This window comes from Physeter macrocephalus, chromosome 2 (genome assembly GCF_002837175.3).
Source record: "Physeter macrocephalus isolate SW-GA chromosome 2, ASM283717v5, whole genome shotgun sequence".
In the NCBI taxonomy this organism is placed as follows: domain Eukaryota; kingdom Metazoa; phylum Chordata; class Mammalia; order Artiodactyla; family Physeteridae; genus Physeter; species Physeter macrocephalus.
Window position 1 is genome coordinate 109,693,135 of NC_041215.1, and position 27,135 is coordinate 109,720,269.

Genomic DNA, 27,135 nt, shown 5'->3' on the forward strand with positions numbered 1-27,135 from the left:
ATCTGAAGAATAAAGAAAAAAAAAGTGTTAAGAAAAATGAATAGTGTCTCAAAGACCTGTGACACAACATTAAGTGTAGCATTTGTATGTATTATGGAGAGGAGAAAACACTCTCTATTTAAACATTTCAATTATGTACTGTCTCCTCCCTGCCCCCAACTCCCTAAACCTTTTGTATACACAAATACATGTTTAAAGCCTGGAATTTTAAGATACTCCCATATACTCTGGTAGGAGTTTAAAATTAGAAGGCAATTTGATGATATATTTCTAGAATCTTAAAAATATTCAAATTTATTGCAATGGTCTATTTCATTTAATTTAATCAGAAGAATCAGAGATATATAAGAAAAGTTATAAATATGTTTATTTTAGATTTGTAGGACTTCCCTGGTTGGTGCAGTGGTTAAGAATCCACCTGCCAATGAAAGGGACACTGGTTCGAGCCCTGGTCCAGGAAGATCCCACATGCCACGGAGCAACTAAGCCCATGCGCCACGACTACTGAGCCTGCGTGCCACAGCTACCGAAGCCTGCACGCCTAGAGCCCGTGCTCTGCAACAAGAAAAAGCCACTGCAATGAGAAGTTCGTGCACCCCAACGAAGAGTAGACCCCGCTCGCAGCAACTGGAGAAAGCCCATGCACAGCAACGAAGACCCAACACAGCCATAAATAAATAAATAAATAGAAAGATTTTTAAAAATAGATTTGTAATTATAAAGAAATAGAAATAAGCTAAATGTCTAATAAGAACTAATTAAATAAAGTATAATATGTATACATGGTTGAAAATTTAATGTACAATGAGAGGAAACTATAAATTTTTAAAAATCAAGACAATCTTATTCCTTAGAAGAACAAGTGAATAAAATAATTTTGTGATTAAGAACTTTGGAATTAATTTCCAAGAAAACTACAATTAATTTGCACAGGTTCATCCTATCCTTCAATTTAACAACTTATCTTCTATTAAAAGGGTTTTACTTAAAGCAAATAAATAAAAACTTGGACCAGAACAATTAGAACTCATGAAGAAAATGAATCTTAAATTTTTCTGAAGAGTACTGAATTAAAGGACAAAAAATACCATGATGAATACCTTGTTTCCCAAGGCCGAGCAGTAAAGGCATAGGGCTTAGAGGTCAGGGCACCTACAGGGCAGATGTCAATGATATTCCCAGAAAGTTCAGACATGAACATCTTTTCAATGTATGTACCAACTTGCATATCATTTCCTCTGCCTGTTGTTCCCAGATCATCTACTCCTGCAATCTCACTTGCAAACCTGCAAGATAAAAATGTACCATCAAATGGTCAAACGCAGCAAACTTACCTCCTTTCCTATTCGTTATCACAAAGGTAATGATTTTCAAAACACTAAAAAGATAGATTTTCAATGGAAAATGTAGTCCCTGAATAAAAATAATAAATGTTTCCATTTAATTTGAGGTGTAACACACGTACAGAAAATTTCACAAATCATGTGCACAGCTTAGCAAGTTATCACAAAGTTAATGATTTTAGATTTTGATTTTTAAATCCAAGTGAAGTTGATATTAACTAAAAGTGAAAACTTATTCATTTTACTGGCTTATGTAAAAAACACTGAATACAACATCCCTCTTCTTTCACCAAAAAAAAGTTGATATCCGTTCCTGTGGTGTTATTCCACCAAATTTTGTGAATATTAAATAAGTATATAAATGATATTGCAGAAGAGAGAAGGAGAAAAAGATTACCTGATGCACCGAGTACACTGTATACATCTAGTCATAATGGTTTTTATCAATGGCCCAATGTTCTTGTCCTCCACAGCACGTTTCCCCTCTAAAAACCGGCTCCTATCACTTCCAAACATCATGGACTGGTCCTTAAGTAGATTATGAAAGAATTAACCTAATTTTGCTAACAAAATTAAAACAAAAAGATTTAAGGAATTAGACTACATACCTGCAGATCACATTCACCTCCCTGGTCACAAATAGGACAATCCAGTGGGTGATTTGCTAGTAAGAACTCCATCACACCTTCCCTGTAAAGAAAATGTAATATATAAAATTACGTAAATTGCTGACATTCAAAATGGTTTACATATAGGCTATTTAAATAACTGTCACAGATGTATACTCTCATATAGTTAACATGGATTTTACATTTACTATCAGAAACGCCAATGTAACTAAGAGTAGTATTATATACATAATCTAAAAAATGTTTATAAGAGTCCAGAATAAAATATCATTAGAGAACCTAGAAAATTGAGTTTTAACAATACAGAAATACCAAAAGTTGCTGAATGGTCTTCAGAAAACACTGGCATTAATTCAAAAAAACATGAATGCAAAGCAAAAACAAACACAATCAGTGCCGATACAGTACGGTACAATTATCACTGCAATAATCTCAGTTCAATAAGCCCCAAACAAACTCACTGTTACCACAAGATGAGCAAGGTTCTAAACAAGGGATTTTCTTTTTTTTTTTTTTTTTTTTTTTTGCGGTAAGCAGGCCTCTCACTGTTGTGGCCTCTCCCTTTGCGGAGCACAGGCTCCGGACGCGCGGGCTCAGCGGCCATGGCTCACAGGCCCAGCTGCTCCGCGGCATGTGGGATCTTCCCAGACCGGGGCACGAACCCGCGTCCCCTGCATCGGCAGGCGGATTCTCAACCACTGCGCCACCAGGGAAGCCCTAAACAAGGAATTTTAATGCTGATTCTGCTGTAGGCTCAAAACCATAAACACTTGACTTCACCTCCTCTATGTGTACTCACTTCCAACTGCTCCTAGAAGCCAAGCACGCCAACTTCTTCAGAGTTTGATACTGAATTTCTCATCTATGGGAAGGTCTACATACTGAAAAGTACAATTTTCTGCTCTAATAAAAGTCACTATGCCGAGTTAACAATAAAGTACCTGGCTTTCTTAGTTTTCTCTGAGTTTGTCAGGATATTCCAACCTTTCATTACTGGCATGGCACAAGCAGCTACAACCTGGAATTTCAATGCAAAAATCTCTAAGTATTTGTATCTATTTGTAATTATAAGTTAACCCAATATATAAAAATATTAAATTATACATTTGAAAACAAGGAAAGAACAGAGTATTTTTGAAGACTGAGTTTTTTAGTTTTCATATTTATAATATGATAATCTGGCATGATACATTTCTCTTAGAAACTAGACATCTTCTTAATTTTATTCTAATAATTAATGAGATTTTTTATAAGAGGCTCTGAAATAGAACATCAAATAACTGTGTTTTGATTAGCAGGCAGTACTGAATTAAAATTGCACAAGCCAAAACAAAATTAAACTGAAAGTGAACCTCTTCACTGCAACCCTTTTCTCTAGTGAAAATGGCACAGCATAAGCACTTCTAATGTGCTGCCTGGCAGCTCTACATCCTAGTTGTGTGTCACACAGCCATTTGGAAATAGTGACTGCTCTAAAAAGACCCATTTAATTTCTAAATGTCACCATTATATGCCACTTGCATTTATATAAAGCACTTTCTTCAATGTGTTTCCAGTTTTGAAATGAAGAGAATCAATCACACAAAAAATAAATTTATATATAGAAGTAAACAGGACCAGATTCTCCACTACAACAATACTGATTCTGAATAGTCTGCTGCAAGATTTAAAGTTTTCTACCTTCTACAGCATGGTGTGGAATTTTACGTATCAAGTACCTTAGGAGCTTTCTCAATTTCAACAAGGCACATCCTGCAGTTTCCAGCAACAGACAACCTTTCATGATAACAGAATCGAGGGATCTGCATGCCAACCTTCTCACAAGCCTAGAAGACAAAGTAAAAAATGTTTGCACTAGAATAACCTGACCTCATCCTTGTCTTGTCTAAAACACAGTAAAAACAAACAAAAAACAAACAAAAAAACAAGAGGCCATCGCCTACCTATCTTATTACTCCTACCTACAAATATCTGTAACTTGATCCTCAAAGAGATTTCCCTCCTTTTCTTTGCTCTTGATTCCAACCCCTGTCTGCTCTGAAGCTACCTCTTTAAAGATCCTCACCATGCCTATACCTTACGTGGAAGAAACTGGATAAAGAAGCATATTCAGACTGTGCTAAAGGCTTGACTCCCCATTTCTACTCTGAACCATTGTCTACAAAGACTCCTCCTTCAAACTCTGTCCCAGTGGTTTCATACCTGGACTTCCTCATTGACTAGCCCTCCTCCTTTAGATTAGACTCCACTTTACACCATCCAGCTGACTATAATCTGGTTCTATCTTTGGCTCCAAATACCCCTCCCAGGACTCTCACTCCCTTCCCAGTTCCCATTTGCTTAGTGAAGGATATTAGTTCCCTCTACCAATTATCCCTGCTCCTTCTCTGAGCCTACAAATGTACTCAAATTTCCTCTAGTATTAGTTCTTCCATCCTTAGCCCTCACTCTAAAGCAATCTCATTGATTTTCAATATTTTAACTACTTAGCAAAAATGTATGGAGTCTTCCTGTGTGCTAGATGCAGTGGGTCAACTGTCCCAGCCTTCACACTAGCTCATTTACATATGATTACATTCAAAACTTCATCTGTAGCCCTGATGGTCTGCAGCCCTGATAGTCCTCCACTTATTTAGATGTAAGTAGGCATTCACATGTGTATACTCTATAGACAGTTAAAATTCAATCTATTTCTGTCCCCTACTATACACCCCCAAATAAGCTAACAAAGGCAGAAATCACAAAAACTCCTCTGCTCTTCATCATTCCTAAAGGCCTGTCTATCTACATCTCACTCTCCCTTGAATATATCCTCGTTTTCATTCCCATTGCCACTATTTTAGGCCTTTTCACTTCCTGCTCCACTAATGCAAGATATACTCTTTCCGTGTCTCATTCCAGTCTTATTATTCTCCAAACCACCATCCTCTACAGTCACTGTCATACTGCTTAGTAGCCATGAATATTTTTGATGGTCCAAACTATAAGCTCTTCAACATTGCATAGTCTTTAATGACCAGACCTTCTCTACCAGAATAATCTGATTTCCTGTTATCTCCTCTTCTACACATACCTTATGTTCCATCAATACCAAACTACCTGAAGCTTCCTTGTCCACATATAAACACCTACTCATCCTTTAAAATCTTCTCAGAGATCACCTGAGATATTCCTGACATCTCTTTCTACCACCTCCTATACTTGCCAAAATACTCTCCACTGTACACTGAACATAATTTTGTTATATATTTATGTTTACATGTGTATGCCTGACAGACAGTCTAGAAATTACTGTTAAAATGAACAAAGAGCATTTAGCTCTGCAATAATTTACGATAGAATGAAGCACTTCTTCTCCATGACCAACTTTGTTAGTTCTGGAGGAATCTGGAGAAATTAAATATTTAGGGCATAAATTCGAGAAACTACTATCCTCCATTTATCTGCTTTGTAGGACACATTCCCAGAAATATTATTAAAAATAGAAAGGTTACATAAAAGTGAAAAGCATCAAGCAGGCTCACAACAAAGGTTACCTTTTCCCCAAACTTACCTATATTAACTAATAATTTATTTTAGGTAACTTAAAACTTCTAAATGGGAATTTATTTGAAGGCAGAAGTGAAACAAAAGAACTGCCACAGTTCACTTAGAAAGTCAGAAACTGATAAATGAGAGCTCACTCACTCTGAAATGCCAAGATTTCAAATCAAACTTATTTTCATATAATTTTACTATCTATACATAGTTCTTTAATGAGCATTTGTCAAGGAATCTTGAAAATTTTAGAAGTAAATGAACAGTATAAAGAAAATAAATTATTTTTGTTTTTTTAAATCAGAACATACACAAAAATAAAGAATTAAAATGAATGCCTACTTGGAGGATGGTAGTTCCTGGTTCCACCATGACAGACTGACCATCAACAAATACTTCAATCAAGTTGCTTGCTGCTGTGGCAGTTGTTCGAACTGACCATCAAAAATATTGAGGTGAAAATGAAATTAACAGAGTTCAAGTTATTACAGCAGAGAATAAAGGATTAATTAACCTTCACATCTAAATTTTTTCCTCATTTTATACTATTCCCTTTTATTATTCTAGATGCAAACTTCTAAATTATTGACTTAGAAGAAAGCTTTTCCAGTCCTGAATACCAAACAGAATATGGCTGTCTACTTTTAACAGCAGTTTAAGCTGTAACTTTTAATACCACCGAAAATATGCTCCTGGGAAGACCACTTCTCAAAAACAGAATGACTGCTTTTTCCATTTTGGCACTGATGGGCAATTCCTACTACTTTCTATTCCATGATGATTTCTATAAAATGTTTAAAGTTGTATTTTGAAAATTATTCTATTCAACTTGGGCCACTGTTTCCATTTTTATTTAAAATATATTATGGGTCTTTCAAGAAACATTCCATAAACCTATGAATTTACAAAGACAGAAAGTCTAGTACCCACAAACGCAAATTCAAAAAAAAGACACTCACCACATCCTTTAGGAGCCTTAGAAAGGCTCACTAAGGCCCTTCTTACAGGTACCCTTAACATCTTGCTAAGAATAAAACAAAGAAGAGTTATATTATCATAGGAAAAACAATGCCAATCACAAACTTTTTGGTAATATTTTATGGTTTTAAAGCACTTCATATACATACATTATTTCATTGAACATTTCACCAAGTCCTGATATTTTTCCTGAAATCTAGAGATGAGAATACTCCATCTCAGATAGATTAACTGACTTGCACATCATTAAGAAGCTAAGAAGGAGCAGCTAGCATATAAATTTGAATCTTCTAATTCTATATAAAGGGCAGTTTTGTTGTTTTTAATTATAAACAAATGATCAAACTTAATATACGACTATATAGTAAAATAAATTTCAAGAATTAACAGTGAGTTTAGCATTAATTGCTATGTAAAATAAAGCCTACTTTTCTGCCTTCATTTCCTGCTAAAATGCATTCTAACATTCTACGTTCTGAGCAGTTATCTACTAAATGCTCTGAGATATTCTGAGCTGGCTCACAAGTCCAAGCCTTTAAAAACTCTGGAGTGCTATTTTCTGTGTCCAGTAGTACATTTATCTTACAGATCTGCAATTATCTGTTTATGTGCCTGTTCTACCCCCACTGTATTATGAACTTCTTTAATCTTTCTATCCTCAGTACCTACCCCCAAGGCTGCCACACAGTAAGCTCTAAAACAGTGGTTCTCTATAAGAGATAATTTTGCTTCCCAGGGAACATTTAGCAATGTCTGGACAAACTGTCTGTTGTCACGACTAGGGGAAAGCTATTGGCATCTAGTGGGTTGAGGTCAGCATGCTACTAAAGATCCTACAAGGCTCAGGACAATCTCCCATAATAAAGAATTATCTAAAGTGTCAACAGATCTGCAGTTGAGAAGCCCTCTCTAAAGGATTTGCTGAATTACTGAAATAAACGGAAGTGGATTATATAAATTAACACCAATTAAAGGTATACATAAGCAAACAGAGAGAAAAGTTATCTGATCTTTTAGAGTTTTTTGTCCATCCACTTGATCATATCGGCGAAGCACTGAACTTTCTGTCTACTCACTTGATTATATGGGCTAAGCATCTAATTTTTCATTTGGAACTCTTAAAAATACAACAAATTATGTGATCAGAATTTATCACATAAAGAATTTCAAAGTTTATCGTAGAAAACAAATAAACAAATAAAACTTATATACATAAGTTTTAAGTATAAGTTTCACAGAAATTTCATTAATTCAGACATCAATAACTCAAACAATTCATTAATTCAGAATTTGTGATACTGGTCTGCAGACATCTGTCACCTACTAGTGAGTGACTTTTTGGTAAATCACAGTTTCAGTTTCCTTATCTATAAAAGAAAACAATACTTCTTAGGCTATATGTTACTAGCAGGAGCTCAATAAATGTCAGTTATATCTGAATTCAATTTAGACGGTACTAGCCACTGAAAATCAGTTTTAAAGGGCTTTTCCTTTGTGCTCCTTCTCTTTACTACCAGCACACACTGTGTGTGTACATATATATATATATATCTTTATTATTCCACCTACTAAACTATAAGTTACCAATCAATTTCATTATCTCTACTCTGTAAACTCCTTGACAAGGAATGGTGCACTTTGGTCATTTCCCTTTTCTGAAGACCTAGCACAGTGCCCCTAAGAAAATGAACCATCAAACAGAGTTGACCCTTAAACACTATGGGTTTAAACTGCACAGGTCCACTTACAGGTGAATTTTTTTCAATAGTAAATACTACAGTACTACAAGATGTGAGATTGGTTGAATCCTCAGATGCAGAACCATGGATATAGAAGGCCAACTGTAAGTTATATACAGATTTTCGACTGCACAAAGGGTTGGCACCCTTAATCCTCTCATTGCTCAAGGGTCAATTGTAGTCTTACCACCAAGTTCCAGAATGAGTAGCATCTGTCCTATTAAAATCTATTCATATAAAGGTAAAACTGAATTTGCTAAATTAAAGACAGATCAAAATCAACAATATTTCATACAACAATGTAAAAACTTTAATATTACATTTGTCTCCAATACAATATGAAAGGGGTGCCCACTTTAGCTAGGAAATCCACCAGGACTAGGCTGTCTGTTGAAAACCCAGCATCAAGTGGAAGACTGCATAGCCCCAACATAAGAAATACAGATTTGCAAAACTTTGGTAAGCACTTTACACTTATTTGGCTACCATGTAAGAACAGAAATAATCATCTCTAAGATGGGAAAATGTTAATGAATAATCATTTCTAAAACTAGACTGGACACTTTTTGGTGCAGGGACAATACTACTCCACATTCTCCACCAGGTGTCCCGCATCCATCCACTTCTCTCCCTCCAAGGTACTGTCCTACTCCAAGCCACCATCATCTCCTGCTGGGACTGTCACAGTAGCCCCCCAACAGGTCTCCTGGCTTCCACACTGCTCCCACAGCCTTTCCCATCTTCCCAGGGGCCGTGACCTCACACGGAAATGCTCTTCCCTCAGATCTTTCTGGCCCCTCCTCATCCTTCAAATTTTGGCTTAAAAGGCATTTCTCAGGGAGATTTTCCTTGACCAGCCTAACTAAAATATCCTAACTACTCCCCAGTCACATCACCCATTTAATTCTTCCTTGTGGACTCACTTCTAGCTTATAAAAGGCATTCAACAACTATTTGTTAAATGAATTCTATCTCTACTCTCTGGCCATCACTTCCACTTTTCTGGTATTAAAGAGTGCAGGTGCTCTGGCAGCCTTACAACACTCTGCTTCAAGATGCACACACAATTCAGGGGAAAAAAAGGACGTTCCGCAAAAAACCAACTTGATGTTTATTCATCAGAAACAGTTCACGTTACATTTTCTATACCCTCAATTCGTTTTTGAGCAGAGCTCTGTCTGATCCACGTTTATACAGTACATGTACATGCATTAGAGTCCCAAAACTTTTTTTTTTTTTTTTTTTTTTTCTTGCGGTACGCGGGCCTCTCACTGCTGTGGCCTCTCCCGTTGCGGAGCACAGGCTCCGGACGCGCAGACCCAGCGGCCATGGCTCACGGGCCCAGCCGCTCCGCGGCATGTGGGATCCTCCCGGACCGGGGCACGAACCCGTGTCCCCTGCATCGGCAGGCGGGCTCTCAACCACTGCGCCACCAGGGAAGCCCCCCAAAACTTTTAAAAAACGTAGCTTTGTTATTTGCAGTGCGACCTTGGGCCAACTTTTTAAATGTCTTTTTTCTTCAGTTTCCCCACCAGTGAAAAGGATAAGAAGTATTAGCCAACGCAGTCTATGGACAAAACCAAAAAAACAAAACAAGAGGAATGGACGGTTGCTAAAGTAACAGCAGCCAAACAAAGATGCACTATACCAGGTATGTAGTAATTGGGGGGAAAAGCTCAGTCTTTTGGGCCTAAGTCACTTGACAGTTCCTCTCCCGGGAAACAAAACGGCCTCCTCTCCAGGAAGGGGACTGTCCTGCATTCCCCTGCAGAGGTCACCCACAAGGCTGCACTCGGGCCAGCGCTCCCCAGGGCCTCCTGATTTCCTCCTCCTCTCTGCTCCGTCAGACCAGAGACGTTGGCTAACAGTCCTCACCTGCCAGCTCTCGGGGGTTCCCGAGGAGGCGGGGTGGGAGGCGGCGCTCATTCAAGGACAAGAGGAGAATGAGTCGGTTGGGCCAAAGAAAACAGTCTCGTCAATAAACACACTCCGGGGACCAAGGCACCTCACCCTTCTCACGCAAACAAAACCTCACCTTCTCCCTGGAGCCGCCGAGGATGCCCTGCAGAATTGTCTACACCCCGCTGATCCCTTCAGAGGCCGGGTTTCTTATTCAATATGGCGGCCTCGGGTATCTCAGTCAGCCGGGCCTGGAAGAACGGAAAGCCGGGAGGGACTAGAAACCTCAATTCGACAATTTTCCCGTTTACATTGAGCTCGGCAACTTCCGTCAGTTTGACAGAAGGCCGGGTGGAGGGCGTAGCAGCCGGGAGGAAGCGGGGGCGGGATAAGGGAGCCGGCTCGGATCCTCAGTTCCGCCGGAAGTAACCTGGCGGCCGAGGCCGAGCGTCTTTCGTCATTTCCGGTGCTTCAAGGGGTGGTTCCGGTAGTCTTCGTAAACCTAGGAGGTAGTAATTTAAGCAATGCCCATTTAATTAATTGATTTGCGAACACGAAGAAAGCTCGGCGGATAATTTGTGAGCCATTAATTAAAAGCCCTTGATTTTTACGTTGAGAAATCTTAACGTACTTTACTTTTAACCTTTAACCTGCGGCTGGGGGCATCGGAGAGAAACGCCTCCGTCTCTATATAAGGCATTTCCGGCGTCGTTACGGGCCTTTTTCCCTCTTGGCGCTCGGCAGGGACCGTCTGCGCTCCTCTTTTCCTCCGCTGCCGCCTAGTTCCCTGTCAGCCGTCGCCATGGGTTTTGGAGACCTGAAAAGCCCCGCCGGCCTCCAGGTGCTCAACGACTACTTGGCGGACAAGAGTTACATCGAAGGGTGAGTTGACGGGCTGGGGTCTGGGCAGGGCCGGGAGCAGTGGTGCCACGTGGCGCGGCCTCGGCTGCGGCTGGAGGAAAGGAAGCCCGACCCCAGGGCTCTCCCGCGGGAGGGGACTGCGAGGGGAGAAGGGTTAAAAATATGCTTTGTTTCGGCTTACTTGACTTGACTTACTTTTCCGCGTCTTTGCTCAGTTAACAAATGTAAACCTGTAGGTCCACGTTAGCGATTGCAGTTTCTGAGGTCTAAGTGGCAGTTGTGTCTCAGGATAGCTCGGAGAACAAAGTAAATGATCCCTGATCCTAAGGAACTTATTTTTAACAGAAAACTAAAGCTGTTTAGGTAGCCCGGTAACAAGAGGGCGAATTTCCACTAATTAATTTGACGGTCGTAGCGTTTGTCGTTCGTTGGCTGGTGTTTGTGGTTTTTCTTTTAAAGGCGTGTGTAATTAGTTTTGCATCGTTGGCAGGTATGTGCCGTCACAAGCAGATGTGGCAGTATTTGAAGCAGTCTCCGGCCCACCACCTGCCGACTTGTGTCATGCCCTACGTTGGTATAATCACATCAAATCTTACGAAAAGGAAAAGGCCAGGTAAAAGTATCTTTGTGTTTATTTGAAGGATAGAATGCTTTCTAAGCTTAAACTCAGGGTTTTCACGTGACAAGTTAGGGTTCAGGCTACTTTAGTTTTGTGGGGATATTGTAAGCTAAATTTCTCTGTGACTTTAGAAGGCCAAGAGGCTGAAATCCTCCATTTTTTCATGTAACAGGTAGAACATTACAATTTTGAAGAAAAAATTAGTCAATGTAAGAAATAGAAAACTTTATTCAAGCCCACACTGAGGATTATAACCTGTGAAAAGCCTATCAGAAATCTTTGAAAACTGTTCTGTGCATATAAGTATTTTTTTAAAAAAATTAATTTATTTATTTGTGGCTGTGTTGGGGTCTTTGTTGCGGTGCACAGCCTTCTCATCGTCGGGCTCTAGGTGCGTGGGCTTCAGTAGTTGTGGCTCATGGGCTCAGTAGTCGTGGCCCGTGGGCTCAGTAGTCGTGGCCCGTGTGGCTTCAGTAGTTGTGGCACATGGGCTTAGTTGCTCCGTGGCATGTGAGATCTTCCCAGACCAGGGCTCGAACCCGTGTCCCCTGCATTTACAGGCAGATTCTTAACCACTGCGCCACCAGGGAAGTCTCCGTCCGTATAAGTTTTTGTTTTGTTTTTTTGGGGGGTTTTTGGGTTGTGTTTTGTTTTTTTTAACATCTTTATTGGAGTATAATTGCTTTACAATGGTGTGTTAGTTTCTGCTGTATAACAAAGTGAAGCAGCTATACATATATCTCCATATCTCCTCCCTCTTGTGACTCCCTCCCACCCTCGCTATCCCACCCCTCTAGGTGGTCACAAAGCACCGAGCTGATCTCCCTGTGCTATGCGAGCTGCTTCCCACTAGCTATCTGTTTTACATTTGATAGGGTATACATGTCCTTGCCACTCTCTCACTTCGCATGTAAGTTTTTGAGACAAGGTTGTGCATTAAATAATGTATTATTGATAGTTTATACAATCCAGATCTACAGGTGCAAAGCGAGTAGTGGGTCATGGGTCAGCATGGCCCAAGATTTAGAAGGAATGTTATCTCCTCAGGAGGGCTGGTTAATGCAGATGCATGATACACAGTATAGAAGAGGGAGGTGGCCCAAACAGGCAAAGAAAATTTTTATGTTTAAAGTTTTCTTGTCTTGCCATAAAATATGAATTTTAGTTCATCAACAACAGCAATTCAACTTTTCCCCACACTGGCCTGCCAGTGTGCCTGACCCTGGCCTGGGGGACCCACCTTTGGGGTGAGGGGTGGCTCATTCTTTCAGTCCTTTGCCATTCTTCTGAAACTGCTAACAAGGATGGAAGTTTGGTCAGGTGGACTCCAGTTCATTAAGAATGGAACTGAGCATACGTAATGAAATCTCAAACAGAAATACTCATTCTGAAAGTAAATCTTTGTGCATATTGAATATAGTGTTTCACATGCTACTAACGTTTCTTGGGTGAGGAGCTAAACATATAAAAGCATTTACCTGGGAATGTTGAAGGGTAAATTCTGGGTACAAAAGGGGTCTATTGTTAGGTTGTAATGAAAACAAGTTCTCATGTATTGTTTGAAAAGGGACATCATACCGACCGAATAGTAGCTAGCTGATTAAATTTTTTTCAAGCCTCCCAGGAGTGAAGAAAGCTTTGGGCAAGTATGGCCCTGCTAATGTGGAAGACACCACAGAAAGTGGAGCTACAGATAGTAAAGATGATGATGACATTGATCTCTTTGGATCTGATGATGAGGAGGTATGGCATAAGTTGACATTTGTGCATATCATTGTGCTTAAGCACAGGCTCTGTAGCCAAAGTGCCTGGGTTTGAATCCTGGCTTCACTTTATTACCTGCCTTTTAAAAATTCTCACTGGCTACATGATGAATAAAATCAAATCACCATCTTTCGCCTGAGCTCATGATTGATTTGCTTTTTTCTGATAAAGCTGGTCTGCTTTAAGCTGAGGACCCACCAGCCTTAAGCTGAGGAACAACCAGCTTTGTGAAGTATATTAAATTTTTTCTTTACAGGAAAGTGAAGAAGCCAAGAGGCTAAGAGAAGAACGCCTTGCACAGTATGAGTCAAAGAAAGCCAAAAGTAGGTCATTTTATAATTTGTGTTTAACTTGTTTTCATAATAATGTGAATAATCTTTTTCAAAGACTGATCCCCAAAGTAATTTCCTTTCCTCCCCATTCGTTGAATACGTCAGTATTTCAAAACCTTCTGTTGAAGTGGAGCTTCAAAACTTCCACAGCTACTGGTCTGCAGCTGTTTTTATGGTAGCAGCTGTGGCATTCCTCTGTGGGAAAGAAACTGTTACACAACTAAACACCTCTTTCTCAGCAAAATAGGAAGTGGGCATATGTGTGACAAACACAAGGTGTATTTTCTATAGTTTTATATGGCTAAGGAGATGATCCATTTAGAAACAAATTAAGATTTGTTAAGTGTCTTGAAGTAGGGCAAAAATAGTTATTTGAATAATGCTGTTTCTTGTACTCTTTTTTAGAACCAGCACTTGTTGCCAAGTCTTCCATCTTATTAGATGTGAAACCTTGGGATGATGAGACAGATATGGCAAAACTAGAGGAGTGCGTCAGAAGCATTCAAGCAGACGGCTTAGTCTGGGGCTCTTGTGAGTTTAGTCTTTGCCTTTTGACACTGGCATCTGGAGTTTGCATACAGTTTCAACCTTTGTCAGTCAACAGGACTTTTCTAACTAAGATTTTTCTTGATGCTCTTTTCAGCTAAACTAGTTCCGGTGGGGTATGGAATTAAAAAACTTCAAATACAGTGTGTAGTTGAAGACGATAAAGTTGGAACGGATATGCTGGAGGAGCAGATCACTGCTTTTGACGAGTACGTGCAGTCTATGGACGTGGCTGCGTTCAACAAGATCTAAAATCCATCGTGGATCAGTGATCTTAAATAAAAGCTTGAAAGACACCCTTGGCTCTTGACTCCTAAATAAGAGGATGGTATTTATTTATATTCCTTCCATTTTGAAGGAAGAAATTTAATGGATAGATAATTCATAAATAATATAAATTTGGATCCGCATTGTCGTTCGACGTTTAGCCCAAAAAATGAGGGAACTACCTGTTATAAATACTGTGACTATGCATAGATGTAGAGTAGACTTTATAAACAAATTAACAGAAGTGGACCCAATACAACTTCTTTACCCATTAGTGATGTCCTCAGTGTGCAATGATACAACTTTTACCGCAGTATTTCAAGTGTTTATATTTGACTTGTTTTTTAAAAGAAATCGGGGAGGTAAACTTGACTGAAAATTTTGTAGTAAGAGGTTTTTTTGTTTGTTTTTTTTGACCACGTCACGCGGCTTGCGGGACCTTAGTTCCCTGACCAGGGATCAAACCCGGGCCCAAGGCAGTGAAAGCAGCCAGTCCTAACCACTGGACCACCGGGGAACTCCCAAGAGTTTTGATTTTAGATAATTAGTCCCATATATAATGGTTCGAGACCTGGCCCTTTGCAAGGGGTTACAAAGTTACTTAATATCTGAGCTGGCTTTCCTCGATGTGAATGTTGGGAGTACCTTAAAGAATCATGAGAAATGAGTCAAAAACAGGAAAGTGCTCAGGTTAATACACATAGCAAATAATGTCATTTGCCAGGTCATGAAACATTTGGAGATAAAGGAATTAAATTCCAGGACTAATTTATAGTTAGTAACCAGTGACTTACAGTGGCTGACAAAGTAATTTGTTGTGACCTAGCATCTTCAAGTTAGGGGTTACTTGTGACTAAAAAAAAAAAAAAAAATCACATATTTACAAATCCCACCTAAAATTAATGTTATGAGTTGGCATGTGCAATTTACTAAAGGACACCTAACCCAGGGGAGGGGAGGATTCCCAGAGTTTGTGGAGGCAGATGTTGCAAATTTAAGGGATGCCTACTGTACTGTTCAGGGAGAAGTTGTGTTGAGCATGTGATTTTGAGTAGTGTGTCCTGGGAGGGAGGCTCTATGGGTGACTGATCCCTTGGCTGCGGTTCAGAAGCCCGGCTTGGGTGTGGAGGTGGGACATCTTACCTGGGTTTGGTAAGTCTGATTGAGCCTGTTGGGGTGTGGAAACTTCAGTACTAAGGTGGCGCTGCAGGTGAGTACTCAGAGGATGGTGTGCCTCTAGTCAGGTGAGAGTCCAGTATTGGAAACTGCTGCATCTTAACAGTTAATTTAGGATGTATCGAACATTTGAGTATATATTTTTTACAGTAGTAGTGTTCACAAAAGTAGAGCTTGGGAATTGTAGACCTCTAAAAAATCTTCATTTTGTAGTCTGTCTGTAGGCCAAGGAGATTGAATGTTTGAGGTCCAGGTTTTCCTAGCTGAACCAGACGATGCTGTTTTCTTCCCTCTCAATCTGATTTTCTTTGTATGTGGCCAGCCAACTTGAATGTGGGAAATTGTTTAAATTCTAAAGAAAATGTACTCAATTGGACATATATGTACTAATGAATAAAATCACCTTTAACATTTAGTCCAACAGACCCAGTCTAAAATCACTGGGGAAATTTTCAGGTCGTCAGTATCATGAGAGCCAGCAGAGGGCAGCACTTCATTTTCTGGAGAACAGGAGAGCCCAGGGATTCTGGAAATGCTGTGGAAAAGTAGAGGTGTAGTAGTGAATAGCCAAAAATAATTCACAGTCACTGACATGAGTAACAGCTTGATTGAGTACCAAATAGCTTGGCCAAAACATTAATTAAAAATTATTAATGATAAAAAAACTGATTAAAAATATGGTTGAAAGTTAAAAAAAATTTAAATAGTCAACAAACCACAGCTGTCTTGTGAATCTTAAAATAATGAATGATGAAGTATGTGACTAAGATCTTGACTTCACGGCCTTGAATAAAAAATGTGTTTAATGGTATCTTTTAATGTCTTTTATTTTTTAAAAAAATTTTAAAAAATTAATTTATTTATTTTTTATTTTTGGCTGTGTTGGGTCTCCGTTGCTGTGCACGGGCTTTCTCTAGTTGCGGTGAGCCGGGGCTTCTCTTCGTTGCGGTGTGCGGGCTTCTCATTGTCGTGGCTTCTCTTGTTGCAGAGCACGGGCTCTAGGCGCGCAGGCTTCAGTAGTTGTGGCACATAGGCTCAGTAGTTGTGGCTTGCAGGCCCTAGAGCTCAGGCTCAGTAGTTGTGGCGCATGGGCTTAGTTGTTCCACTGCATGTGGGATCTTCCTGGGCCAGGGCTCAAACCCATGTCCCTTGCATTGGCAGGCGGATTCTTAACCACTGTGCCACCAGGGAAGCCCCTTTTAATGTCATTTTAAAAGATAGATGATATATTAACATCATTCAAAATTCTAGAGGTTATACAGTGACGTCTCCCTTGTCCCCCAGGTCTCCCATTCACTTCCATAAAAGCAACCAATGTCACCAGTTTTTTAGGTCTTTCCAGAGCTAGTCTAAGCATATGTGTAGGCTAATTGTAGCATATGACACAAACTTCTGCATCTTAAGTTTTGTCTCTAGAAATAGACTTGGGTATCTTGGAGATTATATCTTGGATATTTTGTATCGGTACATAAAAGATTTCCTCATTGTTTAACAGTTACAGAATCCATTGTCTCATATCTTACTGAACCAGTCTATTTATTGGATCTTTAGTTTGCTTTCAGTTTTTTGCTATTATGAGCAATGCTCACATATTCATGTGAGCCAGTATACTGAATGAACTGTTTTTGAACCAGTGGGTTCAGAAGGCACAGGTATACATAACGAGATTTTTTTTTTTTTTTTTCTGTTTCTGGCTGTGGGATAAGAACCCACCTTTTTTTGCATGCTCCATAAGTGATTACATGACCCTGAAACCTTGTTTCTTTTTCACATTCAGCCATCTGCTAGTACAAGGACTGGGCACTGTGGGAATTCAAAACTGATTCATTTAATGTCACTGTGTTCGATGCTATAAAAATACAAAAGGATTAAGAAAATAACCATAAGGGAGGTGGTTCAAACATACTTAAAACTGTTAAGAATAAAAGTAATTTTGTGATTAAACAAGTACAGTCATCCCTCAGTATCCGAGGGGGGATTGGTTCCAGGAACCAACCTCAGGTACCAAAATCCTCAGATGCTCAAGTTCCTTATATAAAATGGTGTAGTATTTGCATATAACCTACTAACATCCTCCTGCATTAAATCATCTCTAGACTATTCATAATACCTAATACAATGTAAATGCTATGGAAATAGTTGCCAGCAGGCGACAAATTCAAGTTTTGCTTTTTTGCAACTTCGTGGACTTTTTTCAGGTATTTTTGATTCGGAATTGGTTGGATCTGTGGGTATACAACCTGCAGATAAGGAGGGCTGACAATAATCCAAAAGTCCAGAGGGTCAGGGAAGGCTAGAATTAAATAAAAGGTTTTTTTAGAGGAGTTAGGACTTGAGCTGGAGGGACCTTAATCAGTAATTCGTTTAAAAAAAAAAAAATCCAGGATGGTGTGAAAGGCAGAATGATAAAGGCAAGAATGAGAACAGAGGTTTGGGAGACCAGTTTGGCTGGATTCTGCAGTGTCAGTTTGGGATTAGATAGGGCCAGGTTGTAGAGGCATCTGAATTATAGGCTGGCTCATTCTGTGTGGGCAATGGGAAGCCTGGTTTCCAAGCCAGAGGATGACAAAAGCAGAGCAGAGGTGGAGGTGGGAGTGGGTGGGAGGCGTGGAGGGTGGTGAAATAGAGGAATTAAGAGGGACAAACTTCCGGTTATAAAATAAGTCACGGGGATATAATGTACAGCATAGGGAATATAGTCAGTAAAATTGTAATAACTTTGTATGGTGACAAGTGATTACCAGACTTTAGTGATCAATTTTAATGTTTATAGATGTCAAACCACTATGTTGTATGCCTGAAACTAATATAATATTGTATGTCAACTATATTTCAGTAAAAAAAAAGAAAAAGGCAGAGCTCCAATCTGGAGATGATGTGGATAGAATCAGGGAAATAAGAGGACTGTTTTAATAGAAAGGGCTAAATTATGGCATATGTGAAACATTTTATAAATTTAATATATTTACTTTAGAAAGTAATGGAGACTGTAGCAGCATTGAAAAATGCTTGATTTTTCATTGACTGTAACTATGAAAAGATAAACTTATGGACAAAGACACAGATACCAAAAGAGTTGCATTAGTGTTTTGGGATGTATGTATAATTTTTTTCCAAACAGATTTGGCAATGGCAGTTATTGTCCTTAGAACAAAAAAGGAAAAAAAATGCATGCCTCACATACATTGTCTAATGTGAACCCCATTATAAACCTGTGAGATAAAGGCAAACACTGTCATCAGCACTTACAGGTGAGGAAACAACTCTGAAAGATGATTCCCCAGTTATCCACCTAGTAAGTGAGAGAGGAGGATCTCAAAACCAGGTCTTCATGGGCCAGATAATGTATTGGCAATAATGGGGAAAGTTCTTCATCCCTGCTTTCAGAAATTTGATTCTGTTTCATTTAACCCTTTCTTCATACCCTCAATTAGGAAAAGTAAGAACATTAAAATCACATAAGTGTAAACCTAAAATGAAAATTGAGACAGTTAAACAGATATTCTCTCAATACATGCCCTGTATAGATGATACTAGTTGCATTTAGAAAATGTCCCAAATGGAAGTCTGTCATTTGAAATGTCATTGGCCTGAATAGCTTTTTTTTTTTGTTTTCCCTGGTATGCGGGCCTCTCACTGTTGTGGCCTCTCCCGTTGCGGAGCGCAGGCTCCGGACGCACAGGCTCAGCGGCCATGGCTCACGGGCCCAGCCGCTCCGCGGCATGTGGGATCTTCCCGGACCGGGGCACGAACCCGTGTCCCCTGCATCGGCAGGCGGATTCTCAACCACTGCGCCACCAGGGAAGCCCCTGAATAGCTTTTAGTAAAGTAAAAATCAAAGGAAACTGTCCGTAGACTTCTAAGTACCCATCGCCTAAAGAACTACTGCTTATATGTGAGAATATTGAAGAACTATGAATTACTATTCAAGCCTGATTCCAACCTGGGAATCTTCTGTCCTCACTTTGTCCCTATAAAATGGGACTAGTCTCTCTTTTCTGAACACAGCCTGTTTTCCAGCCTCTGAACACTTGCTCTTGCTATGCCACCTACCTGAAAGAGCCTTTTTTCACCTGCACTTGTTAAAATTATAGTCATTCTTCAAGATGCACTTAAATTACCTCTTTCAAGAAGTCTTTCAGTCTACTTTTTCCTGCCCCTTGCAGCCTCTCAGCCCATATCCTTTTATAGTATTTATAAACTGTGTAAATTAAAAAAAAAATTTTAGAAAACATTTTATTTGGCCATACCTCGCAGCTTGTGGGATCTTAGTTCCCTGACCAGGGATTGAACCCAGGCCCTAGGCAGTGAGAGCACAGAGTCTTAACCACTGGACCACCAGGGAATTCCCAATAAACTTTATGAATTTTTAAATAAAATTTATAAATTTTGAAGTTCTTTATGTAAGTTCCCTTATTCTTCCTATGAGATTTTTACGTTCATTCAAGAGGAAGAAGGAATCTAACATTTACTAGGTAATTACTATGTCAGAAGGTGCCAAGAGTTTCACCGAATAAGTATAATACCAGGTAATATTATATTAATAATAGGTATTTAGAGGGCTAAGCACCACTTTTAGTGCTTTACCTGTGTCAATTCATTTAATTTTCATAATAACCCTATGTGGCGGTTACTACTATTGTGATCCCATTTTGCAGATGGGGGAAACTGAGGTCTAGAAATTTGGATTAATTTAGCCAAGGTCATAGAGCTAGGATATATTGGAGCCATAATGCAAAGCCAGATATCCTGCCTCTGGAGCCCCTGAAACTTGCCCACTGTTTTGAAGAGCTTCCTTCCATCGAGAGGGAGCCAAGTCTGTCTTGTTGGGTTTATGCCCCAGTCCCTGGGGGCCCTGAGATTCTTTATTCTCCTGCCAACTAGGCATTGAGCTTCCTTGCTTCCTCCTCAGATTGCCCCAGTGCCCTCCTCTCCTCCAGCCCCTCTGTCCTTTCAGTCACTCATCCTGCTCATTAGGGGTCATTAGACCCCTGGAGAGCCCCACTATCCAGATTCCAGCTGCCAGGGGAGGAAGCTGGCTGGGGCGTCTCCAATGCTGGGTCCAAGCTTGAGTCCTATGCTACACTTTAGACTTTCCCTCAAGCTGAGAATAAAAAATTAACTCCTGTTTCTGCTGGAAAGTTCCTGCCCTGGTTGCTACTTTCTACTACTAGATTCCTGTAAGTTACATCCCCACTATCAACTATTTAAAAAGCCACTAAAACTGGAGTTCTTAGCCTAGGGTACAAGGATCCCCTGAAATTTTATTTAAAAGCATTTTTCTGGGGAAAGGACACATAACTTTCAATCGATTTTCAAATGAATTCAGAGTATTTATTAATTCTGACTTTTCATGTTATTTATTATTTATTTATTTATTGGCCATGCTGCAAGCCTTGCGGTATCTTAGTTCCCCGACCAGGGATCGAACCCAGGCCCCTGGCACGGAAAGCTCGGAGTCCTAACCACCGGACCACCAGGGAATTCCCTCAAGTTTTCTTTTTCTATTCTAGAGCCAATGATACTTTTCAGGCTCTCAAATATTTTCATAGGCCTCTGGAAAGCTCACAGGCCCTAGATACTGTGCCCGTAGCCTGTAGTGTGGGAAAAACGAACAGCTCTGTACGGGTTCCTAACTCACAAAGCTTAGGAAGCACAGCCCTGAAATGTAACTTCCAGACCACCACCAGCTCTGTAATGTACTTTTGCCCCTGGTTGCTTAATCCCCTTCCTTCCTGCTCCTCAGCCTTCCTCTTTCTCCCCCAGCCTTGAGAGTCAGTGTCTCCCTTTGCCCAAACTAGGGACGAACCTACAGAATTCTCTTTTCTTTCTTGGATCCTCCAGCTTTTCTCCTGATCCTGGGAGCCTGTCCATTGAGGGTCGAGGGGGACACCAGAGAGGAATATCGCAAGCCCTGGTGGTGCAGGGGCGGGGTTCAAGGGTGCACAAAGGGCTGGAAACTCACAATGAGCCTTTCTCTCCTTGTTTTCCCTTAACCCATACTGAGTATGGCAGAAGCCAGGAATCTTGGAATGACAGAAATTTGGGATATGCTGAGCTATGCCACACATTTTTTTTCTTGGAATAATTTCCAAACGAGATCTGATTGTTGCATGGGGCTAACAGTAAAGAACAGAGCCAATAAATGATCTGACATTAGCATTTCTAAAAACTATGAGATGAAATAAAAAAGGATACCGATTCAAGGAATAACATAGCTCCCCTGACGACTTTCAAAATAAAACCGAGAAATTATAGAAAATTAAACGTTTTAAAAATTGCAGTAAATAGCAGAGTTTATATTCATAAAAGACAGGGTACAAACAGAGACGTGGAAAAGGAGCAGGATCTTTAGGAAACCCCAATGGCAAGGACATAGATTTCCAGTGTTTCTTGACCTGCACACTGGAGGCCATCTCTTTCCTCTGAACAGTCTACATTTGTCTTGGCTCTCTTATGGCACTTACTACTGTCTACCTTGTTTTAGGATTGTTTTTATGCAAGTTTAATCTCACCCCCTATAAGTACATTATGCATCTTGGCATCCCTCACAGTATCTGTCTACCATGGTTCTGTATAACTCTTATTCATCTATTTGCTAAAGGCATAAATGAATAGAAGTCAAAATACTATTAGTCTTAAATGCAACAGATTTGCACCATGAAGAGGTCACTGACTTAAAGGTATACTTTCTTGGTCTTATAAATAGAGGAATAGAAGGTAGAAATATATCGATACGTCATACATGCTTTATTTTCCTGAAATCATTCTGATATTGAGCTGGCCTATCTACTATCTGGATGTCAGTGTTTCATGTTTATAGCAATCTTATTTGCATATATACATACTCAGAATTTCCCAAAACATTAATGTTTATAATGATATCATGGGGGATTAAAGATGGGCATATATCCCCATTGAGAGGTAGGGTGTATGTCCCCTCCCTTTGAATCTGAGCTGGCCAGTGACTGCTTTGGTCAATAGAGTACAGTGGAAGTGATACTGTGCCAGTGTCTGGCATAGCCTTTAAGAGGAGTAGAAATTTCCACCCTGGTCTCTTAGAGCCCTACATTGCCATATAAGTCTGGCTAACCCTGAGGTGCCATGCTGGAATACCCGTGTGAAGAAAGGAGAGGAGAAGATAGAGGAGAAGAAGGGAGGAGGGAAGGGGCGGAGAGAGAGGGGAAGGAGAAGGAAGGGAAGGGGATGGGGAGAAGGGAGGAGAGCTGCTCAGCCAGTCCCCAGCTGTTTTAAACCTCAGCCAGTTGGGTCATCCTGGTCCAGCGGAGGCTCTGGATATTGCGAAGCAGAGAGGTGAACCTCCCTTCTGTGCCTTGTTTAAATTGCTGACCCTCAGAATTGTGAGACATAATAATAATAATAGTAAATTGTTATTTTAAGCGACTAGATTTTGGGAGAGTTTTAACCTACTATAACCAACTATTACTTTAATTCATAAATGCAATATACAGATTACATGAAATAAAGAAATTAAGTACATATGTTGTATTTTAAGACTAGGTCTAATAGGTTACTTGTGCAAAATTAAAGTGAGCTTAAGCACACATTTTTATATTTTTGAAATTAGTCATATATTTAATATTAAGATTTAGAACTTTAAAAAAGTCATTAAAATTGAAAAAATAGTGTTAATTAATCCACTACAGTATAATTAGCAAGAATAACACAGATAATTTAAGTTGCTGGAAAAAAAAACCGAAGATCCTTCTTATGTTTTATATCAATAGAAAAATATGATGCCAGTAAAATGACCAAAAACAATAAAAAGATACAGTCAGCTCTATGTCTTGGACCCAAATAATCCGAAAGCATCTGTCAGGGGACCCACACAAAAGCCATATACTGATTTGTGGAAGAGTAAGAATTCACTGGGCTGTTTCCAGGAGACACAGATTCTTGGTTTCAGAGTTCCCGAGCTGTTCGCTCACTGTGCCAGAACAGCTCACTTCCCACAGCGTATATTTTAGTATCTCAGCAACTGAGGCCCGAAAGCGTGCTTGGAACTTCTTACTAATTAGGACATAAAGGATGGGGTTCAAGCAACTATTGAGGAATGCCAAGCCAGTGGAGAGGGGGATTCCGGCCTGCAGCACCTGGTGGAAATAGCTATTGTGGTGAATCGTGAGCTCCCAAATGCTAAACAGGTGATAAGGAGTCCAGCACATCAAAAAGGCAATGACCACAGCCAGGATGGTCCAGAAGTGCTTACTGGAGATCAGAATGCTTCGCTTTTTCACCTTGAAGATAAGGCACAAGTAGCAAATGCTCATTGTTAGAAGAGGGAAGAGGTACCCAACAATAACTTTCACCCAGGTCAGAATATGATGCCTCATCAACGTGAGGTCAGGATCATGCTCGTGGAAGTTGTTATAGCAAAGAGTGTGGTTATTGAACTCCAGAGTGTCCCGGAAAAACAGGGCTGGACCACCCATTAGTGAAGCCAAAAGCCAAACAACTATAATAACAATCAGAGAGTTCCTTAGGGTCCGGTACCGATGAGATAAGACAGGGTGGATCAAGTAGATATAGCGGTCCAGGCTTATCACCGTCAGGAAGAAAACACTGGCAAACATGTTCAACTGGGCAATGAAGGAATTGGCCTTGCACAACCAGATGCCAAAGGGCCAGTGGAAATTCATGGCCACGTAGGAGATGTACAGGGGCAAGAAGAGAAGAAAAATGAAATCTGCGATGGCTAGGTTGAGGAACCAGAGAGTGGTGACTGTCTTCTTCCACTTGAATCCCGTAAACCAAATGACAAGGGCATTTCCTGGAATGCCCAGAACAAATGCCAAACAGTATAACACGAGGGAGATGCTGTGAACGACTCCTAGGTGTGCTTTCTCTTCCAAGTCAGTCTCTGGGGAGTAATATTCCAGGGCATAGGAGTAGTTCTCAAAGTCTTCAAATAGTGTTTCCTCTAGATCTTCCATAACCTTGCTAAATGCAGAATGAAGAAATCTATGGAAGCAAATTTAAAAAGAAAGAAAACAATTTTTAAAAGAACAAATGTTTAGTGAATGATACAGAACATAAGGATAAAAATATTTTATCTTAATAGACACTAATAATAATTTAGGACCAAAGGGGGACGTAACCACAGAAGTAGAGATTTTTTAAATGAGAGGAAGCTATGAAAAAAATACTTATTTGAAATATTTGGCAAAATGTTTCCTAGAAAAAAAAATGTACTCTTCCAAAATGGACACAAGCAGAACCAAAACCTGAATAGACTTACAGCCATTAAAGAAATACATAGTTAAAAAAATGTTTTTCATCTTATGAACTAGAAATAGTATATTTCTTGGTAGGACTTGTGATTAACACTCCAGGTGTCCAAGTCTCAGTGGACCTAAGTTTTGCTATAAATATTCTCAAAGCTGTGAGAGTTTAGTTTTGTAAAGTATTCAGTAAGTGCTAAATGAAAATGATTGACTCTATAGGTACAATTCCTATGTTCATAATGCTTGTAGGGCTGACTAGAGAGAATCTAACATTCAACAAATATTTATTAAGTTCTTACCAGGCATTATTATTTTATGGAAGATGCAAAAGAAAACAGATGAATACTTATGTGGTGCTGACTTCAAAATCCTTACTTGTACCCTGACTTCTTAAGATCTAGACAGAGTTCCAATTGCTTCGTTGGCTCATCCACCTTCTTTGGCTCATGTCATGGGCAAGCACTGGAGATTCTGACCCACTGTTTTGCACCCATGGATGTTTTGATTCTAGGTTTATAAATTCAAATATGTTCATCAGAATTATATCAATATGGAAGGCTTTTCAACTACAAGATATATTTTGGAATGAACTTGACTATGACCACTTAATTTCTATATTAATTTCCTATAGAGTGCAGTTAAGCTTTATTTAAATTTTTTATTTTCCTGAAATTTCTTTGTTTTGAATTAATTCAAAGTAATTCTTTTCTACATTACAACAAAAATTTGATTTATAAATCAGTTTTATTTTGTTTAGTTTTATTTTTTTAACATCTTTATTGGAGTATAATTGCTTTACAATGGTGTGTTAGTTTCTGCTGTATAACAAAGTGAATCAGTTATACATATACATATATCCCCATATCTCCTCCCTCTTGCGTCTCCCTCCCACACTCCCTATCTCACCTCTATTTTGTTTATTTTTATCCATACCAAATGTTATCTATTATAATTTCATGCAAGGTATGTTTTCTTTTGTGGCCTTTTTTTTTTTTTTCCCTGCTATCAAGTCCGGTTTCCTGCGTTAAGAAGACTTGAATGTCAATTTTTCAACCAAATAAGTTTACTGGGTGTAAATATAGCTTCATCAATTTATTCTGTGTTATTTCTATCTGTAGTATTCAAAATCAAGTAGAAAAAAGACTAATAGTTATATTCATTTCATGGAGCTATAATCATTAATGGGGCAAATATGTAAGATTTGAGATTATAGTAGGGTTCGAACAAAGAGGTCAAAACATCTTGTGTTGCTCACAGCCAGCTCAGACTCAATTTGACTAACACTAAATGCATCATCCTACCTAAAATCATTTGAGGAATCTAGCAGAGCATAGTTAAAAACAAAAGCACTGGGCTTTCCTGGTGGCGCGGTGGTTGAGAGTCGGCCTGCCGATGCAGGGGACGCGGGTTCGTGCCCCGGTCTGGGAAGATCCCACGTGCCGCGGAGCGGCTGGGCCCGTGAGCCATGGCCGCTGAGCCTGCGCGTCCGGAGCCTGTGCTCTGCAACGGGAGAGGCCACAGCAGTGAGCGGCCCGCGTACCGCAAAAAAAAAAAAACAACAAAAAACAAAAGCACTTCATTAGCATCCTCCCAACCCCAGACCCAGCTAACTTCTCTTTATTTTTCAACATTCATTTCAAATGCCACCTTTTCTTGGAAACATTTTCTGACATTATCTTCCCGCAGAAAATTGTAATACATAATAACAACTATTATTACACACAATAGTCAATGCTATTGGGAATTTACTAGATGTCAGGCATGTATGATCTAATTTGACCCTTGAAAGAATCATATAAAGTGGATAAGTACTATTATTATTTCCATCTCCAAGAAAAAATACTGAAGCTTCAAGAAGCTTAGTGACTTTCCCAGTTTCACACAACCTATAATTGGAGAGTCAAGATCTAAATTCAAATCTGTTGAACCCAGATCCTGGGCTCTTAACCACTACGACATTCCCCTCTTCTGCCATACTTCTCTTATTGTACTTAATACACTATACTGTCATTGATTTCTCTTTAATTCCTGCCCTACCAAACTGTGAACTCCTTGAGAATGACTGTCATCTCTGTAACCCACAGTGCCTAGTACAGGTCTTAACGTCTCACAGGTGCTCAACATGTGCTCAGTAAATAATTGGCTCTGCTATAAAGCCTGTTCAGAACCAAATGTAATTTTTTTTTTTTTTTTTTTTTTT

At 39.6% G+C, this 27,135-nt stretch overlaps 3 protein-coding genes and 2 non-coding genes across 6 annotated transcripts in view; 3 read left to right on the top strand and 2 right to left on the bottom strand.

The window, feature by feature from the left end:
- The window catches only part of NDUFS1 (NADH:ubiquinone oxidoreductase core subunit S1), a 30,942-nt gene extending 20,430 nt beyond the window's left edge, over positions 1–10,512 (bottom strand). Inside the window, exons 1-8 of one of the 2 annotated variants that reach the window (XM_028481191.2) lie at positions 10,262–10,512; positions 6,469–6,529; positions 5,852–5,943; positions 3,691–3,798; positions 2,914–2,990; positions 1,952–2,033; positions 1,741–1,871; positions 1,101–1,286 (exon numbers count right to left, since the gene is read on the bottom strand). In XM_028481191.2, coding sequence (XP_028336992.1) covers positions 1,101–1,286; positions 1,741–1,871; positions 1,952–2,033; positions 2,914–2,990; positions 3,691–3,798; positions 5,852–5,943; positions 6,469–6,529 — 737 coding nt within the window. In that variant the 5' untranslated portion in view covers positions 10,262–10,512. Of the gene's footprint in view, positions 1–1,100; positions 1,287–1,740; positions 1,872–1,951; positions 2,034–2,913; positions 2,991–3,690; positions 3,799–5,851; positions 5,944–6,468; positions 6,534–10,261 lie in introns of both variants that reach the window. The other variant, XM_007111442.4, reaches the window with a different exon arrangement.
- Positions 10,513–10,562: 50 nt separating this feature from the next.
- On the top strand, positions 10,563–14,543 carry EEF1B2 (eukaryotic translation elongation factor 1 beta 2). The gene is made up of 6 exons (XM_007111441.3): positions 10,563–11,007; positions 11,477–11,599; positions 13,222–13,348; positions 13,626–13,692; positions 14,107–14,232; positions 14,345–14,543. The coding sequence occupies exons 1-6, from the start codon at positions 10,928–10,930 to the stop codon at positions 14,497–14,499; spliced, it is 678 nt and encodes a 225-aa protein (XP_007111503.1). The 5' UTR covers positions 10,563–10,927; the 3' UTR covers positions 14,500–14,543.
- Positions 13,465–13,543, top strand: LOC112065152 (small nucleolar RNA SNORD51). Its single transcript, XR_002891875.1, has one exon. It is a non-coding gene; the product is annotated as a small nucleolar RNA SNORD51 (small nucleolar RNA).
- LOC112065154 (small nucleolar RNA SNORA41) lies at positions 13,844–13,976 on the top strand. Its single transcript, XR_002891877.1, has one exon. It is a non-coding gene; the product is annotated as a small nucleolar RNA SNORA41 (small nucleolar RNA).
- An 8,575-nt stretch (positions 14,544–23,118) lies between the features above and the next one.
- The window catches only part of CMKLR2 (chemerin chemokine-like receptor 2), a 41,929-nt gene continuing 37,912 nt past the window's right edge, over positions 23,119–27,135 (bottom strand). Inside the window, exon 2 of the mRNA XM_007111440.2 lies at positions 23,119–24,672. Coding sequence (XP_007111502.1) covers positions 23,577–24,644 — 1,068 coding nt within the window. The 5' untranslated portion in view covers positions 24,645–24,672 and the 3' untranslated portion in view covers positions 23,119–23,576. The remainder of the gene's footprint in view (positions 24,673–27,135) is intronic.

Excerpts from the sequence above, each read along its gene's own strand:
- EEF1B2 (XM_007111441.3), top strand. The coding sequence starts at position 10,928 with ATGGGTTTTGGAGACCTGAAAAGCCCCGCCGGCCTCCAGGTGCTCAAC. Across the intron at positions 11,600-13,221 it reads TACGAAAAGGAAAAGGCCAG|CCTCCCAGGAGTGAAGAAAG; the intron begins GTAAAAGTATCT and ends ATTTTTTTCAAG. Across the intron at positions 13,693-14,106 it reads TGAGTCAAAGAAAGCCAAAA|AACCAGCACTTGTTGCCAAG; the intron begins GTAGGTCATTTT and ends ACTCTTTTTTAG.